General features: G+C 46.6%; 1 protein-coding gene across 1 annotated transcript in view; it reads right to left on the bottom strand.

Annotated features, from left to right (window-relative positions):
- The window catches only part of XPO4 (exportin 4), a 76,241-nt gene extending 61,459 nt beyond the window's left edge, over positions 1-14,782 (bottom strand). Inside the window, exon 1 of the mRNA XM_021379625.1 lies at positions 14,593-14,782. Coding sequence (XP_021235300.1) covers positions 14,593-14,670 — 78 coding nt within the window. The 5' untranslated portion in view covers positions 14,671-14,782. The remainder of the gene's footprint in view (positions 1-14,592) is intronic.

Genomic DNA, 15,166 nt, shown 5'->3' with positions numbered 1-15,166 from the left:
CACGCTGCGTGATTTGGGGAGTGAGGGAGCCCAGATGGCTCAGCAACACCTCCCAGCAGGCAACAGAGCTGAGCAACAGAGCCATATGCAAAGCAGAGAGACGATGAGTGAACCCGCAAAGCATGTGCAGGGGAATACCATGTGATAGTGAGTACAACCAAAAATAGGAGAAAGAAAAATCAAACACAAGGGCAAGCAATATTTTTGAGTGCACACGCTGCATTAAGGAAAGCTAAATATATTGTTCCATTCATGTAAACAATCATTATAGCTGTACCAGATCTAAGTAATGAAAAGTCTTAACTTACTGTGCACTTCTACTAGGATGCTCAACACACCCTCCTCTACTAACAGCCCCAAGAAAAGCCTTTTGTCTCTTAGAAGAAACAAACAAGATCACCTTAGGGAATTAATCCTTCTATAAAGCTTCTGTATAGCGACTGCTTTATACAGAAGAAGGAGGTTCCAGAAGAAGGAGATTTAAATTTAATTCTACCAAAGTCATGGCAGGCAACACATCCCAACACTGCATCATCCTGCCTGCTGTGGAGGCAATCCGTAGAGTTAGTCTCCATCCCTGTTTTGCCAGTAATGCTTCTCTAGCACTTCACAGGTTTTTTTGTACCTTCACAACACATTCAATAATTGCCATTTGCCTTACTAAAACGATTACCAGAGAGCTCAAACACAATGGTCAGGCAGACAGCTGGATGATGGGCAGTGCTCCTCTCCCAGCTGTTCACTCCACGGCTCAAGGTATTGTCTCCTAGCCATGTGGGAATGCCTGCCCCGCTCGTAGAGAGACCTCCACCAGCCAAGAGGTCAGGCTACGCAAAGACACTTGGCAGCAGCATTCAGTAACCACTCCACAAGTGGACGAGGCATTCATGCCACAGGCACCAAGCCAGGAAGCAGTTTAGACAACAGGTATTGACAGCAGCTTCTGTTGTCCAACTCAGATATGTCATTAAATAGAAGTGAGAGCCCTGAACAACAGCTAAGTTACTACAGAAAACCTAGCTAGCATAGTAAACAGTGACAAGATGTGGTGTCACCATTATGAGCTGGAGTCAAAATAGCAGTCCGTGGACTGGTGATGTGTGAATAACCCACTGAAGAAAAGGTTCAAGATGCAGCCCTCAGCAGGTAAAGGGGTATGCACGGCCTTTTGGGATAGGAAAAGGGTGATCCTCCTGGATTTCCAGGAACCCAAACAAAACACCAGTGCTGACTGCTGCATCATGATGCTGACTAACCTGAAGGCGTGAACTTCCAGAGTCAGGCCAGAGAAGACGACAACACGGTAACACCAGGTCCCATACCAGTTTGAAGGCCATGGAGAACATTGCCAATCTTGGATGGACTGTCCTACCACACCCACCAAATAGTCCGTATTCGGCACCATCTGACTTCCATCAGTGAAAGATGTGACTGCATGAGCAACATTTTCCTAGCAACGATGCCATCATAGCAGCTGTGAAACAGTGCACCTCCACTGGTGCAGAATTTCACAAGCATGGCAAGCAGCTCTTGTTCATCACTGGTGAAAATGCATAGTTAATGGTTGAAAAGTAGTGCTTTGGGGCAGAGAACCTGCTCTATCAAATAGTGTTATTGTGCTCTATTTGTTCTAGTTTCAAAAACATAGGAGGCATTACTTCCAGATCTACGTACGCATGCTCCAATTACTTCTTTTGCACTTGCTTTTTGGGATAATCATGTGAACTACAGCACTAACTCACTTTCCAAATTAAAAGATGAAGTTATTTATGAAAACTGCTAAGAAAGATGCAATAGATGGCTTCTCACCAGCTCTGCAATAGAGACAACACAGTCTCTATTTAAGATATTTAAGACTTTCCAAACAAAAAAAATTGTTGGATGAAAAAAAGCATTATTTCCCCAAATTGATTATCAGTTGAATTATTTCAACTTCAGAGTGCCCAGTATCTTTCAGTTTATATTTGGAACAAATGCATGACTGCTCAAGGAATTACCTCCTACACATCTGCTCACTACCACCTTGCTTTCACGCAGACTTAACAATAGGATTTTTTTCTTCTTATCAGATTTTGTTTTGTATTTTAGAGTTTAACTATTTAATACAATCTTTTGCAAGCAAAACAGAAGATACATTTATATCCAGTGTATACATTTATAAATGTGTAAAGAAAAAGTCTTTTGCAGCGAGAGTGGTGAGGCACTGGCACAGGTTGCCCAGAGAGGTGGTGGATGCCCCATCCCTGGAGACCTTCAAGGCGAGGCTGGATCAGGCCCTAGGCAACCTGATCCAGCTGTGCATGTCCCTGTTCATTGCAGGGGAGTTGGACTAGATGGCCTTCAGAAGTCCCTTCCAACTCTAAGGATTCCATGATTCTATTCTATGATTCTATGATTGTGGCTGTGACAAGATCTATTCTCAGTTTTGCAGTGGTCTATATATATACACTATAAACAAAGGCTAATTGACTAGAGAGCCAAAGTAAACTATTACCATTAATATCAAAATGTGTTCTGCGATGAAACTTCCTCTCCAAGACAAGCAATGAATACTACGGAAATTTTATTTCTCTAGTAACAATTCGACCCTCAAAGACACAATATTACAAGTTCTTCATTGAAATTAGCATCCATTCACCTCCACAACACACCTGACATATATGATTTGTGATAATCAGTCTGCAGAGGAAACGGCCGTTGCCGCATGAGGACACAGCTTCCACTGTTCCTGCTTTTCAGCTTCAAACAAGTACTCAAGACCTGCTGCTTGAAGAGTGAGCAGGCCTTGCAAGGAGGCAAGACCCTGTATCTTAAGGGTCTCAACTAGAGGCCCCGAGTCCATTATCCTAGATGGTAGGAAGACTAAGAACAACCAACACAACTGCAGTCTTCACTGCCTGATAAATTTCCCCATGGCAGGTTGCAGTTCTTCAGCAGCATTAGATCAGCTGGCAAGTAGAATATAACCCAACACATCCACAGCCCCTAAAATCACAAATGCACCTTGATCACGCTACTTTAAAGTGCTACTTGAAGATTCAAGTAGCTCAACTCTGTATTTCAATTACCGTGTCTATTAGATAGTATAGGCAAGGCTTAACACAAGAATCAGGACTGTGACTATGACGTTTTGAGGACAAAATTTTAAGTCAAGAGCCACTGTTGTGATCCCGTCCTAGTATACACCAGATCATGATTATACTGCTGATGGCACTCTTCACTTCCCAATGCTCGCAAGCTGAGATTTACATGATGTATACCCTTTCTACTAGGCTAACCATGCATCAAATAATGTCAGCAACTGCCCTCCTACTGAAGCAGAAGTGTACTGTAGTATTTGTTTTTTCCCATTGCCCAATTGTCAATTACACTTGACAAAGCTACAGCTATAACCACCTGTTTTGCAAAGGCAGCATTAGTTTTACTCACACATAATCTTCTACAGCAAGATAGAGCAGAAGATCCCTGAAGATCCCAGAGATAAGAGCCACTGCCTGAGGATCAGGCAACACAAGATCACAAACTCACGTAGGGCCTAGAAGAGCTGTCACGGTTCTACAGCTCTTGGTTACATCATCTGCAAAAGCCACTCACAACTTCTTCACTGGTTATGCATTAAAACTTAAGGACAAACGCCACACTCAATTATATCCACCTCATACTCATCTCTGTTTAGAGCTCCTCAAACTGAATAAAAGAGGCTGAACAGCAATCAGACCGAGCAGCATGCAGCTCTCAGCGCAGCAACCCATGCTACAGCAAATACTGACAGCCCTACCAGGCCATGGAAGCCAACGTTCCCGCCAAGGACAGCGAGGCACAGGGTGCGGGCTGCGGGGCAGAGGCAGCAGCGGTGGCAGTGCACCCACCCAATGCGGAAACACACCACTGCCAACACCCAGTTGGAAGTCACCACTCTGTGAAAGACTGAAGTGGAGATAATAACACTTTTTTTTGTTTCTTACAGTTTGCTTCTTTGCTTCTCATCAAAAAAGCATTTCCTCCCACCAAGTTAAGGAGGAAAGGCCTACACGTCAGCCAGCTGCCCAAATCCAGAACTCAGGTTTTAGTGTTTCTTTCTCCATCAATCTTGCTAAAATTTCAAAACTTTTTCATCCCAGTACAGTTAATTTGAAGGAGTTGATTAAAAGTGAGAAAAAAATTAAAAGCTTTCAAAGCACAACCTGATTTGATATGGAAAACTCCTTTGGCTTAGTGTATTTTCAAAATCGCAAGGCTTGAAATATCAAGCGTTTTTACTAAAAGCTTTTTAATTGTTATTAATGGAAACTTACAGACAGGTAAAATACACATGAAAAACAACATTCATCAGAAATATAACTATAGAAACATGAAATTTAGTACTACATATACTTTAGAAGACAGGATGCCATTTATTTTTACTGTGTTTTACTAATTCGTTCTGCTCTTGCACACATAACTTGAACCACATGTTATTGAAGAAGTTTACAGCTCTGTGTTCATCCTCCACCTCATGCACAGACAGGCAGGCACACAGTACGTGTTTTGAGATAATCTTCCAAAAAGCACTTCTACGAAGATGAATTCTTTTATGTGCAGACATTTTGGGCTTTTGTATTCTTTAGAAGAGGTAATTTTTATAGACTCCCTTAAAGATAAACACCTGAGTTAACTCCAAGAAACCTCTGTGAGTTATCTAAATCTCAAGCTCTGAACAGTCCCAGGGCTCCAGACACTGAAATATGATTGCAAATGAAATGTGGCAATCTTTACATTCTTTTTCTTATTGCTGTTAAAGAAAATGTGACACATTATTATTATTTCTCTTTAATACTAGAATGTAATATTTCTACATTCCCTACTAAACAATTCATTATCCTGAAGCTAACCCAGCATCTGTTCTTAATCCCACTTAAGACAACTTCATGCACTAACAGCTTGGCAGCTAAACCTCCCTGATTCCTCAGGAAGAAGCATGTATGGTTTTGGGGAGTTGGGTTTTTGCTGATGTCAACAGGAAGGGGAACCCCTATTTGTGTTTTCCTCATCAGAAAAAGAGATACACGCATAATTTGTGAACCTCTTACTACGTTCTCTCAATGATGACACAAGACTTTAGCCATCTCAGATGCTACCAAAAAAGCATGGTTGATAGAGAAGTCAAACAAAATCAACTTAAGGCCAATGTTATTAGTGAAGTAAACAGTAGAAGCCTGTGACTGAAGAGATGATAGTGCTCAGCTAAATGTGAATGGCTGTGACCTTAAAGGAGAAAAAAAAGAAGTACGATCTGTGCAGAAAATGTTAAAAGCACTGTGAACATAGGATCCATGTAAAGTTTTTCAGCCACTGCTTTAACAACACACACACACTCAGCTTTAAGACTCCTAATATCAAACCACCTTCTGTAGCCAAGTGACACAAGAAAGAAGAACACCTTTTTTCTCTTTCCCGCAAGGCTGCAGTCCTGTTGCAACAGAGAGATACAGATCCCATAGATCAGGCCTTCCATTTTAGGATCTCCCATTACTTCACTACACACACATACGTACACACACCTGCTATGGAGGAGTTCTCATCAAGTCTACCACTGACAAATGTACTAAACGTAGCTGTAAGATCAGGTGTGTAACACAAGAGGAAATCAACTGAGCTGTAAAACGAGACTAACAGCAGAGAGACAGGTCTGCCAGAGCTGACCATGCACGGTAAGCTGAATGAGGAAGTGAGTGAAGCACCCACGTGACGTGCCAAGACCAGGTATCTCCAATATAAGCAGCAGCAAATCCAGTCTGGGGAAGTTTCTCCCAAAGCCCTGAAGATGGTAGAGAGGCTCTACAGAGACATCTGGACAGGCTGGATTTCTGGGCTGAAGCCTACGGGATGAAGTTCAACAAGACCAACTGCCAGGTCCTGCACTTTGGCCACAACAACCCCAGGCAGTGCTACAGGTTTGAGGCAGAGTGGCTGGAAGGTTGTGTGGAGGAAATGGACCTGGGGGTATTGGTTGATGCTCGGCTGAGCATGAGCCAGCAGTGTGCCCAGGTGGCCAAGAAGGCCAATGGCATCCTGGCTTGGATCAGAAATAGTGTTGCCAGTAGGAGTAGGGAAGTCATTGTCCCTCTGTACTCAGCACTGGTGAGGCCGCACCTTGAGTACTGTGTCCAGTTTTGGGCCCCTCACTGCAAGAAAGACATTGAGGCCCTGGAGCGTGTTCAGAGGAGGGCAACGAAGCCGGTGAGGGGTCTGGAGCACAGGCCTTATGAGGAGAGGCTGAGGGAGCTGGGATTGTTCAGTCTGGAGAAGAGGAGGCTCAGGGGAGACCTTATCGCTCTCTATAACTACCTGAAGGGAGGTTGTAGTGAGCTGGGGGTCAGCCTCCTCTCTCTCGTAACTAGTGACAGGACGAGGGGGAATGGCCTCAAGTTGCGCCAGGGGGAGATTTAGGCTGGACATTAGGAAATACTACTTTTCTGAAAGAGTGGTCAGGCTCTGGAATGGGCTGCCCAGGGAGGTGGTTGAAGAAACATTTAGGAACCCTGAAGGTGTTCAAGAAACATTTCGATATAGCGTTGAGAGACATGGTTTAGTGAGGTTACTGGTGGTAGGTGGATGGTTGGACTTGATGATCTTGTAGGTCTTTTCCAACCTTGCTAATTCTATGATTCTATGACCTATTTAGTCATACACAAAATCAGCAGGAAGAGGACCCTGCCTTTGCTGCATGGCCGAGGCAGCGAAGCTACATACATCAGTTCAGGTCCACAGAGCACCCTGGTGAGAGAGGTGCCCAGACTGGCAACGCTTGCCCCACATCACCCACGTGTGCAGCCTCTCCCTGTCCCCAGCCAGGCTGCACAACAGTCTGATTTATTCTGTGCTGCCACGTGATAGAAAGATGGTATTTCTGCAGCAATAGGTCAATGCGCTCCTATCAGAGTCAACGCGGGTTGTATTTACACAACCCTCTCTGTTGTAGAGTTAGCATCTGTACTGTGTAACTAACACAATTAACAATAGTTGCAATACTATTATACAAGGACAGCATAACTCAATAGTATGAGCGCAGGCCAATGCACCAGCTTCCAGAATACACCCAACTGTCAGACCTTCAGACTCTGTATTAATGATGCTGCAGCCTGCTGTGTGAGTTCTAGAAGTTACCTCTGCCCTCCTTCATGTGAAAAATCCCAGCAGATGGGATATTCACTTGGGATGTGAAACAGTCAAGTTCAAGCTCCTTCCAATGCAGCCCCCAAAAAAAAAAAAAAAAACAATAGAACATGCCTCAACCACCCCTCGGTGTCTTAAAAGCTACCAAGCTACCCATTTCTGAAAAACTCTTCCCACTAAGAGATATCAAAACACATCTATGAAAAATGCTAGTGTTACCCTTCCCCTTTCTAGCAACAGGATGCTGGTCTACGTTAACAGTTGTGAACAGGCACTGCCTTTGTAAAACCCCAAAGCTGTGGTGCCAGGAAGGCAATGTAATGCTGGAGTCCTTCCTCCCCTCCTTCCAGGCATGTCACCTCCTTTCCACTCCTAGTTGCACATTACCAACATTATCTTGTGCTAGCTTTGGCAACAGGCAGGTCCTTCCACAGGCCAGTCCAGCTCACTGGAGTAGCAGTGAAACAAGCCAGCAAAAAGACAAGTAATGGTTTTCCTCAGCCGTTTGCTGCTGGATTGCTTTAGGCTTCCCTGACATCAGAGCCAATATCTGAATGGCACTTAAAAGCCTGGAACCGCAGATGTTCTTCGCCTTGGAAAACCCTGTGAAATTTCAGGGACTGCTGTCAGACAAATTCCATGGCAAAACACCTCTATGCTCTTTACTGGCTTCACAGTCACAAAATAAGAACGTGTGACTCTGTGATAAGACATATTTTCAGTGTCCCCACCATTTTGCACAGCGGTGCATAACACAACTGGACTGCAGGAAGATAAATACTGAACACAAATCATGGTGTATCTTCAGCCTTTCTGCATATTCACTTCCACAGCTGCCAGTTTTGAGCCAGTAGGCACCACTAAAGCAGCTTACCTAACGTGGAGTAACGCAGGCAATAAAATCTCATTCACTTGCTCCTATACTATGTCAAACAACTTTAGATGCATTCTCCATTAAAAACAAAACAAAAAAACCACCAAACCATAAAATAGTCTGGATCTGAAAGTAAGTGTATCTTGCTAAGAGGCTTAACAGCACAATTTGACCAAAGTTCATTTTGGTCAGACAACCTTCTTCATCACAGTCAAGGTAGCAGAATTGTTTATAACGCAACGCAGCAAGAGTAACCTCAGCTAAAAAAACCCACACAAAACAAAACAACTCTGTTCCTCCCTGAATCCAATTCCCAAACTGGTTGACCATGCTGCTGCACAGAGTGGTGTACTGTTGCTTGATGTCTGGGCAGAGCCAAGGGCAGCACCGAACAACTCACTATGAGGAATACATTTTACCAAGGGAAAATGGAAGAAGACGTGATAATCAAATCCCACCCTTACATCAAGCCAGGAAACACGTAGAAAAACACTCAGATGCATCTAATCCAGACAGAATTTTTGGTAACAAAACAGTGTCAGAAAATCATGAAAAGGAATGTATTACTTAGCTGCTCGTGACAGCATCAGCTCAACTTAATTATCCGGAGGATTTCTTCCACCACTCCATATGGAAAGCTGTTAATTAACTAATGAACACAGATTATTGTAACAATGCTAAGACTCAGGAAGCAGGTTAAAGGGAAGACAACAGTAGATAGCGACGGAAGAATTATCCAGATGGAGTCATCAACTAATGAAGCTCCCCAACGGACAATTCCAGATGCAGACACCCAGAATTTTCATTAACGACTCGAACAAAACGTAGAAATTTGTCAAAGCAATGCTGACATGTCCAACGAGCATGAAGTATCACAAGTTTAAATACTGTTTGAATACTCCTTCCCTGAGCATGAAAAATCCCATTTCAGTAGATGCTGTGTTTGCTTTTCAAAGATCTCAGAACCAGCACCAACCTTCATGTTCCTGTTCTCAACTCCTCACTCCTAGCACTGCGTGCTTTGGGTACAGTCCACACGCATTTGGTCCCAGATCCCAGGCAGAAGTTTCATTAGCATGCTGTGCACTGTATGTTCTTATCTCCTCAACTGTAATCCAAACTACGTGAACTGTAAAATGCACTGACCATAGCAGTTCTCAAGCAAAAAGCAGAAAAACCATACATACACACTGATGGACTCTAAGTTATGTAGTGCAATTCCCCAAAATGATCTGGACTGCTTGAGCATAACCCTCTCAAAACATCACCTCAATGCTCTAAAGAAGAAAAGCGTATAGTTAAGGATGGGAATACAGAATTATACCAAAAATCATCTAAAATCTTCATGCTCCCACGCTGCAAAAGTATGCAATTTTGGTCAGCTCATTTCAAAAACAGTATCACAAATCTAAAAAGCTACAGAGGAATACAGGGGTAGTTAGATGTATGGGGCACCTCCTACATGAAAAACTGACTGGGTATAAAAGATAACTGGAGAGCGCAATATGGTAGAGAGCTACCAAAATCCAAGGACAGAAAAAGAAAACCCAATTACTTGGTATTTCTCATAATTCAAGAATGAATTAGATGATCAAACAGCAGAGTTCTCTGAAGTAAAACAATGTTTTGGGTTGTTTCCCCCTCCCCCCAAACCATGAGTGAAATTCATTACTGATAGACAAATATAATGCAAAAGAAAAGAAAATTTACATATATATGTATTTTCCAGAAACAACTGGATACATTAGCAGAAGAAAAGTTCATCAATAATCATTATAAACAACAACGTTACCTGAAGCTCTTGAAAAAACCTAATTTAAACATGGTAAAGTACATAACAGTGAAAGGATTATCCCTATTTTTTTTTTTGTCTTTCTTTTAAATCAGCAGCCAGAGGCCATTGCTGGAAACAGAACTCAGGTGTGCAGATGTCTGGTCTAATCCAGCCATAATATTATGGCACACATCCAGCTTGTCTTACCAGGTGATGACCTGGAGGACTTCAGCAAGTCTCAGCATTGAAGTGATTCATTAGTCTGGATTCCTTCCAACAGGTAACCTGCCGTAATATAATCAGAGCTGCTCCATCTCTTCCTCTCATCCTTGCTATTATTCAAGAGTCAAAATGTGAGAAATTGCCCACAGCAAAAACAGGCTGCCACGAGAAATGGAACGTTTTCACAGGAGGAGGACTGTCACAGCCCTGAACTCCAAGGAAGGCAGGTGGAAATAAAACTCCCTACAAACTGTCAGGAGAGATGATACAAACAATTTGTTCCGGAGTTTTAAGAATACTGACATGCTCCCTTATGCTGCTATTCTACAAACTTAGTGAAACATCTGAAAGGGAACTTCGTTTGACACTCTCAGACTATCAGCTTCATCCTGACACCCCCCTCGGAAGGACAACAGACATCCCAAACCAAGAAGTACCCAAGAAGAGAGAAATGTGTGAATTCCCCCCACTGTCAGCCCCCAAAAGACCACAGCGAGACCAGAACATTTAAAACGTGTCAATAAGGGAGCTCTTTTGCAAAAGCCTTTGCTCGGGTGTTCTGGAACCCAACCATTAATGCAGCCCAAAGCCACACCACACAGAAGAGCTGAGGACAACAAGGACCTCCGCACACCGCTCAGCCCAAACCACTGCCAACAAGAGAACCTGCTTCAAAGTTAAATCACGTTGCTCGTGGTCTCATTCAGCCAAGTTTCAGATTTCTCCAAAGATGGGAGATTTATGGGAGATTCCACAGCAGGCAGCCTGCTTCACTGGATTTACCAACCACACTTACTGTCCCAATTTCTTCCTTCTGTGCAGCTAGAATTTCCCTCTCTGGAACTTGTAACCTCTCATCTTTTCACTGTGCATCTCTGAGAAAAGCCTCGCATTTCCAATACCCAGCCAGTCTGAGTCGGCAAGTTAATTTTACAGCGAAGGTGTATGATGCAACCGAGCCAATCTGACAGCTCAGCAGTGCTAATGGAGCACACCAGCCCTGCACATGTCCAACAATCAAATTTCAGCCCCCTCCTTGTGCTAGCTCTGCAATTTAAATGGCTGCAGAGATCGTCAATTCATCTTGCTAACCTGACAGAAATCCATTCCCTTGCTTAATTCCTGTGTCCTCTTTGCAATATTAATATGTTCAGCACAGGGTCACAAGGGAGGAGGTGGAGTTGCAGGTGGGAACAGAGCATCCCTTTCCAGAGGGGGCCAGGCAGGAACGAGCTGGGACCTCTGAATTTAGATTTATGCGACAGAGAACATCATTTGCTAAAACAGTTACAATCTGCCAACAATACCTAAAGTCTTATGCACCCTTTGAACTTCATCCTTTCACCTATGAGATGAAGTTAACATTTCTTTCCTTAATCATAGAGTTATTTAGGTTGGAAAAGATCTTCAAGATGACGCAACCTATCCTCCTAATCCACAAAGGCAGTTATTAAAACAGTGCTTAACTAGTACTAATTACATTCAGCACTAATTACCACCTGAGCTTAACAGAACATAAGAGATGAGACCCATATGTTACAGCTAAGGGATGCCTTGGTGTTCGGAAACAGGGCGGCACTGCACTCACTTGGTTCATACAGACACTGGTGTGCGTGGTCCTCACTGAGCTAAAGTCACAAAGGCACCCATCAGCCGTGGCACTGATCCACAGCGCAGTGCATCAAGTTCTAAGTTATGAGGCACGACGGGGAGCTTCAAACACACACTGTTTGAAAGGAATCAAGTTTCATAATTGCCTACTTCTTAATATTGCAAATGCTTTTATACACACCAAGGAAAACTGCCACAGGACTGGCATTCAAAGCCACATTGGGCAGGTAATGACAACTCAGACTTAATCTTTTGTAGCAGCTCTAACTTGTACCAAATATCAATCATTTTGCAAACCCTGCCTTTTGAACATGGGCTATCTAGAATCTGCTGAAAGACATTATAGCAACAAAGGACAAGGGTTCTTAAACAGCTGTAGGACAGAGAACAGACTAACATCCTTCCACTTCTCACACACTGCGTGCCATGGTCTGTAAGGCCCATAAAGATCGGCAGTTTGTGAGGTCAGAATAAATGTATCCCATATCTGACACGCAAAACGTAGTTTTCCAAAGCAAATTTCTACTCACCCAGAGCAATAAAAATAGAATTATCAAAATGCTTATCAAAGATTTAGAGAGCTCAAGGTAATCAATACTTACCCTCAAGGAAGGTTAATTAAACATTTTTACTTTTTTTTTTTTTATTAGCATGCCTGAATTCCTCAAGTCCATAATTCCCCCACAGCTCAGTATTTCAGCACTGAATCACTGCAAACTGCCTCCATCCCTTGCTCCAATACTGTGCAGCACCTCTGGTGCCATCGCAACCATGCACTGGGCCAGGCCTGCTGTCAGCGTCACCTGCCCGGGGTGACATCTTCTCCCCCAACCTCCCCACCATTTCCTGCCCAGTTCAAGCATACACAGCTCTGCCCTCTCCCAGTTTTCAGCTATGGCTCCCTCCAAGGTGCCAGCCCCCCAAGATGGCCTCCATTACCAGTGCCGGGTTCACCACCCTCCCCTAAGGCATTTTTCACCATTCTAGATAATCCTATCAGGTTGTTTAATCGCTTAGTGCCTCCCAACTGCCACACATCATTACTCATCGCTGCCAGCTCCCAACAGACCTTTCACGGATCTCACCAAGGGGCAGAGGAAATTTAAATGAATGTTATCACTGCCCAGGTGCAATCCTGCAGCAGGATCTTGCTGTTCGCCCAGTGCTGCAGAGGAGAAGGTGCAGGCACAGCACACACAGCCCTTTGGGGCTGGGGTCCTATACCAAGCACCGTACAGCCTCACAGCAGCCTGGCTGAGCTCCTGCAAGGACCCAGAGATCCTCGGGAACACAGAGCACAGGGCAGAGCCCTGAGCAGCTCCTGCAGCCTCCCTTGCCACCCCTTGGCCTGGTGTGGGCTCCTCAGCCTCAGACAGCTTCCAGAGATGTCTGCTTCATGCAGCTTCATTGGGAGAAGAGACCTAAACAACTCCTGACATTTCCATGCTGCCCACAGGTCTTCTGAGAGGAGCAGAGGAGAAAAAACTACAGCAAGCAAACCAGCAGCTAATGGCTGCAACAGGTTCATGTTCATACTGACATAGGCTGGAGGAAGAGAGGATGAGAGAGATCACATAATCATTAAGGCTGGAAAAGACCACTAAGATTATCCAGTCCAACCATCAACACATCCCCACCATGTCCACTAACCGTGTCCCTCAGTGCCACATATCCACATTTCTTGAATACCTCCAGAAATGGTGACTTCACCACCTCCCTGGGCAGCCTGTGCCAGTGCCTCACCGCTATTTCTGAGAAGAACGTAAACTTCCCACCATGCAATTTAAGGCGATTTTCCTCTCCTCCTATCACTGTTACCTGGGAGAAGAGGCCAACCCCCACCTCGCCACAACCTCCTTCCAGGCAGCTGCAGCAGGCAGTAAGGTCTCCCATGAGCCTCCTCTTCTCCCAGCTAACAATCCCAGTTTTCTCAGCTGCTCCCCACCAGATTTGTCCTCCAGCCCCTTCACAGCTCCACTGCTCTTCTCTGGACACGCTCTGGAGCCTCAGTATCTTCCTTCTAATGTAGTAAAGGGCCCAAAACTGAACACAGCACTTGAGGTGCAGCCTCACCAGGGCTGAGCACAGACGGATGACCGCTTCCCTGCTCCTGCTGGCTGCACTATTGCTGATACAAGCCAGGATGCCATTGGCCTTCCTGGCCACCTGGGCACAATGCTGGCTCACGTTCAGCCAGCTGTTGACCAATACCTTTGTCAGCAAAGATCCTAACACCCATATCTGCAGATCCGAGACACAGTTTGACCAGTGAGTCCAGCACCTGCTCTTCACTAGGAACACGAACGCTGCCACGGGACCCTGGCACCTTCTCCTGGTACCAACGCTTTTATTAACACTCTGCCACGACGCGTTCCCCCGGTGGCACTGCCAGGCTGGGGGGCACGCAGCACTCGGCTCCCCAGCACAGACATTAAGCACTGGGGACATGGCTCCAACTCCGACGCTGAGTACTACCGAGAACCACCTAACGCCGGGCGGCCAGCCCAGCCCACCCCAGCCCACCGCCACGCTCTGTGGTGCACGGGACAGCACGCAGCCCCGTACGAGGGACGGGGCAGCACGCCGCTTTACGTCCGCGGGGACAAAAAACTTGTACGCGGTGCAAACCACCACGTCTCGGCACGACCCACCGCCGGGCCGGCTGCGTGCCCCGCGGCGCGGCCTCACCCCGCAGCAGCACGGAGCCCAGCTCCCGCCGCGCACCGCCGGGCCGCGCCCTGCAGCATCCCGCTCCCGAGGTGTCTCGGTCCCTCCGCCGCGAGGAGAACTCCGGAAGCGGAGCGGCCCGGCCCGTGCCCCTGCCCGGCTCGGCTCGGCGCGGCGGGCAGCGCGCCCCGGGCGGCCCCGCGGGCAGAGGGAGCCCCGGCCCGGCGGGGAGGGAGAGGAACGGAGGAGAAGGGAAGGGAAAGGGGAGCGGCGGCGCCGCCCGCCTCACCATCAGCACTTTGGCCGCGTTCTCCAGCTGGGCGATCACCTCGGGGGCCCCCCCCGCCGCCGCGGCCGCCGCCATCATGGTCTCTCTTCAATGACGCGCCATGCGCTGCATTCTGGGACGACGCGGCCGCCCAGCCAATCCCGGGCGCGGCCCGGCGCGGCCCCGGCGCGGAGGCGAAGCGGCGGCGGCGCCGGAGGCAGCGTGACCGCCGGCCGCCAGCCAGGGCCCGCCGGACGCAGCCCCCGCCCCTGCGCGCCTTCCTCCCGCCGCCGCCAGACCGCCTCCGGGGCGGGCCCCGAGCACGCGGTGCACCCGGGGCGGAGCCGCCACCGTGCCGCCGGTTCGAGGCCGCCGCGGCACCGTGTGAGAGGACCCTGCCCTGGCGTGGGGGGATGTGGCTGTAGGATGCGGTGGGCTGTGACTTTCCGAAGTCGTAACTGATTTATGGTTAGCGCAGGTAGAAATCCACAGAGGTTTACAAGGGATGGAAATCTCTGGACTTAATGTGTAATTCCATCTGGAGCTCACCTCGTGTTGTCCAGATGTGGCTTACCAGATGGCGTCACCTCTGGAG

The sequence above is a fragment of the Numida meleagris genome, chromosome 1 (genome assembly GCF_002078875.1).
Source record: "Numida meleagris isolate 19003 breed g44 Domestic line chromosome 1, NumMel1.0, whole genome shotgun sequence".
NCBI lineage: Eukaryota > Metazoa > Chordata > Aves > Galliformes > Numididae > Numida > Numida meleagris.
The sequence above is the reverse complement of the archived record's forward strand: the minus strand, read 5'-3'. Positions and strand labels throughout refer to the sequence as shown.